General features: G+C 49.6%; 1 protein-coding gene across 1 annotated transcript in view; it reads left to right on the forward strand.

Annotated features, from left to right (window-relative positions):
* The window catches only part of ak8 (adenylate kinase 8), a 9,902-nt gene extending 8,947 nt beyond the window's left edge, over positions 1–955 (forward strand). The window contains exons 13-15 of the mRNA XM_069145326.1: positions 247–327; positions 440–569; positions 735–955. Of these exons, the coding sequence (XP_069001427.1) occupies positions 247–327; positions 440–569; positions 735–824 (301 nt within the window). The 3' untranslated portion in view covers positions 825–955. The remainder of the gene's footprint in view (positions 1–246; positions 328–439; positions 570–734) is intronic.
* The last annotated feature ends 1,545 nt before the right edge of the window (positions 956–2,500 follow it).

Consider the following 2,500-nt stretch of genomic DNA (forward strand, 5'->3'; position numbering starts at 1 on the left):
CCCTGTAGTTCATGCTGTAGTTCCCTCTGTAGTTCTCTCTGTAGTTCTTGCTGTCGTTCCTGCTGTAGTTCTTACTGTAGTTCCTACTGTAGTTTCTACTGTAGTTCTTGCTGCAGTTCCTGCTGTAGTTCCTACTGTAGTTCTTACTGTAGTTTTTACTGTAGTTCCTACTGTAGTTCTTACTGTAGTTCTTACTGCAGTTCTTACTGTATCAGGACTAACGCTGCTCTGACGTTGTTCCCTCAGAGTTTTCTTCCTGGAGGTGACAGATGAAGTCTGTCTGGAGAGAATCACTCTCAGAACCACAGATCCGGTCAGCGGACGGAGGTCAGTCCAGAAAACCAGGAAGTTCTGGGAACAGTTCAGACCAGCAGAACCTCAGATCCTGTAGCTCCTCCCACAACATGTATATACGTGTTTTGCGTGTTCTTTCTTGCAGGTTCCATGATGTGACTCGACCGGCGCCGAGCTCTAAGGTCCAGAACCGACTGCAGACCAGACCTGAGGACAGCAGACACACAGCGGCCCGCAGACTGGAACACTACCGGATCCAGAACACTGCGCTGCAGGTACACACACCTCTGTTACCACGGAAACCCTGCAGGTACACACACACACCTGCCTCTCCTCTGAACCCTGTGTGTGTGTGTGTGTGTGTGTGTGTGTGTGTGTGTGTGTGTGTGTGTGTGTGTGTGTGTGTGTGTGTGTGTGTGTGTGTGTGTGTGTGTGTTCAGTCTATGTATCCAGATGCAATTTACATTGATGGTGAGCAGGATCCTCACTCTGTGTTTGAAGCTCTGGAGAGCAGGTTGACAGCCAAGTGACACCTGGACTCACCTGGACTCACCTGGACTCACCTGGACTCACCTGGAGAGAAGGAGCCGTGACTCCGCCTCTACAAACGTTTCATCCTGAGTGTTTTTGTTAAAAGAATAAAATCTCTTCTGTTTTTTTGTCTTTCCATCTTTGTGGTTGTTTGATCCAATAAGACACTAAACAGAACCCCTGAACCTAGAACCCCTGAACCCAGAACCCCTGAACCCAGAACCCCTGAACCTAGAACCCTTGAACCTAGAACCCTTGAACCTAGAACCCCTGAACCTAGAACCCTTGAACCCAGAACCCCTGAACCTAGAACCCTTGAACCTAGAACCCTTGAACCTAGAACCCCTGAACCTAGAACCCCTGAACCCAGAACCCCTGAACCGAGAACCCCTGAACCTAGAACCCCTGAACCCAGAACCCCTGAACCTAGAACCCTTGAACCTAGAACCCTTGAACCTAGAAACCCTGAACCTAGAACCCCTGAACCTGGAACCCCTGAACCTAGAACCCCTGAACCCAGAACCCTTGAACCTAGTACCCTTGAACCTAGAACCCCTGAACCTAGAACCCTTGAACCTAGAACCCCTGAACCTAGAACCCCTGAACCTAGAACCCCTGAACCCAGAACCCTTGAACCTAGTACCCTTGAACCTAGAACCCCTGAACCTAGTACCCTTGAACCTAGAACCCCTGAACCTAGAACCCTTGAACCTAGAACCCCTGAACCTAGAACCCCTGAACCCAGAACCCTTGAACCTAGTACCCTTGAACCTAGAACCCCTGAACCTAGAATGAAGAGTGAAGGGCTGTTAGTCCCCACAGAGACAGTGAAAAAAACGTGTGTGTGTGTATATCTATCTGTGTGTGTGTGTGTGTGTGTGTGTGTGTGTGTGTGTGTGTGTGTGTGTGTGTGTGTCTGTCCGTCTGTCTGTGTGTCTGTGTGTCTGTCTGTCTGTGTGTGTGTGTGTGTGTGTGTGTGTGTGTGTGTGTGTGTGTGTGTGTGTGTCTGTGTGTGTGTGTGTGTGTGTGTGTGTGTCTGTGTGTGTGTGTGTGTGTGTGTGTGTGTGTGTGTGCGTGTGTCTGTGTGTGTGTGTGTGTGTGTGTGTGTTTGTGTGTCTGTCTGTGTGTGTGTGTGTGTATGTGTGTGTGTCTGTGTGTGTGTGTCTGTGTGTGTGTGTGTGTGTGTGTGTGTGTGTGTGTGTGTCTGTGTGTGTGTGTGTGTGTGTGTGTGTCTGTGTGTGTGTGTGTGTGTGTGTGTGTGTCTGTGTGTGTGTGTGTGTGTGTGTGTGTGTGTGTGTATGTGTGTGTGTGTGTGTGTGTGTGTCTGTGTGTGTGTGTGTGTGTGTGTGTGTGTGTGTGTGTGCGTGTGTCTGTGTGTGTGTGTGTGTGTGTGTGTGTGTGTGTGTGTGTGTTTGTGTGTCTGTCTCTGTGTGTGTGTGTGTATGTCTGTGTGTGTGTGTGTGTGTGTGTGTGTGTGTGTGTGTGTGTGTGTGTGTGTGTGTGTGTGTGTGTGTGTGTGTGTGTGATCAGACAGGTGAACGTCGCCTCGGGGAAACATCGTGTTTCAAACTGTTTGGCTGCTTCGACCTTTGACCCAGAAACATCAGACGATCCAGAAGATGACAGTCTGTCAGAACTTCACTGCAGTGTTCAGTTTGGACTCGGTACCCGGCAG

Source organism: Embiotoca jacksoni, unplaced genomic scaffold (assembly GCF_022577435.1).
Source record: "Embiotoca jacksoni isolate LCO1_2020_lvr unplaced genomic scaffold, fEmbJac1.0.p SCAF_122, whole genome shotgun sequence".
NCBI lineage: Eukaryota > Metazoa > Chordata > Actinopteri > Embiotocidae > Embiotoca > Embiotoca jacksoni.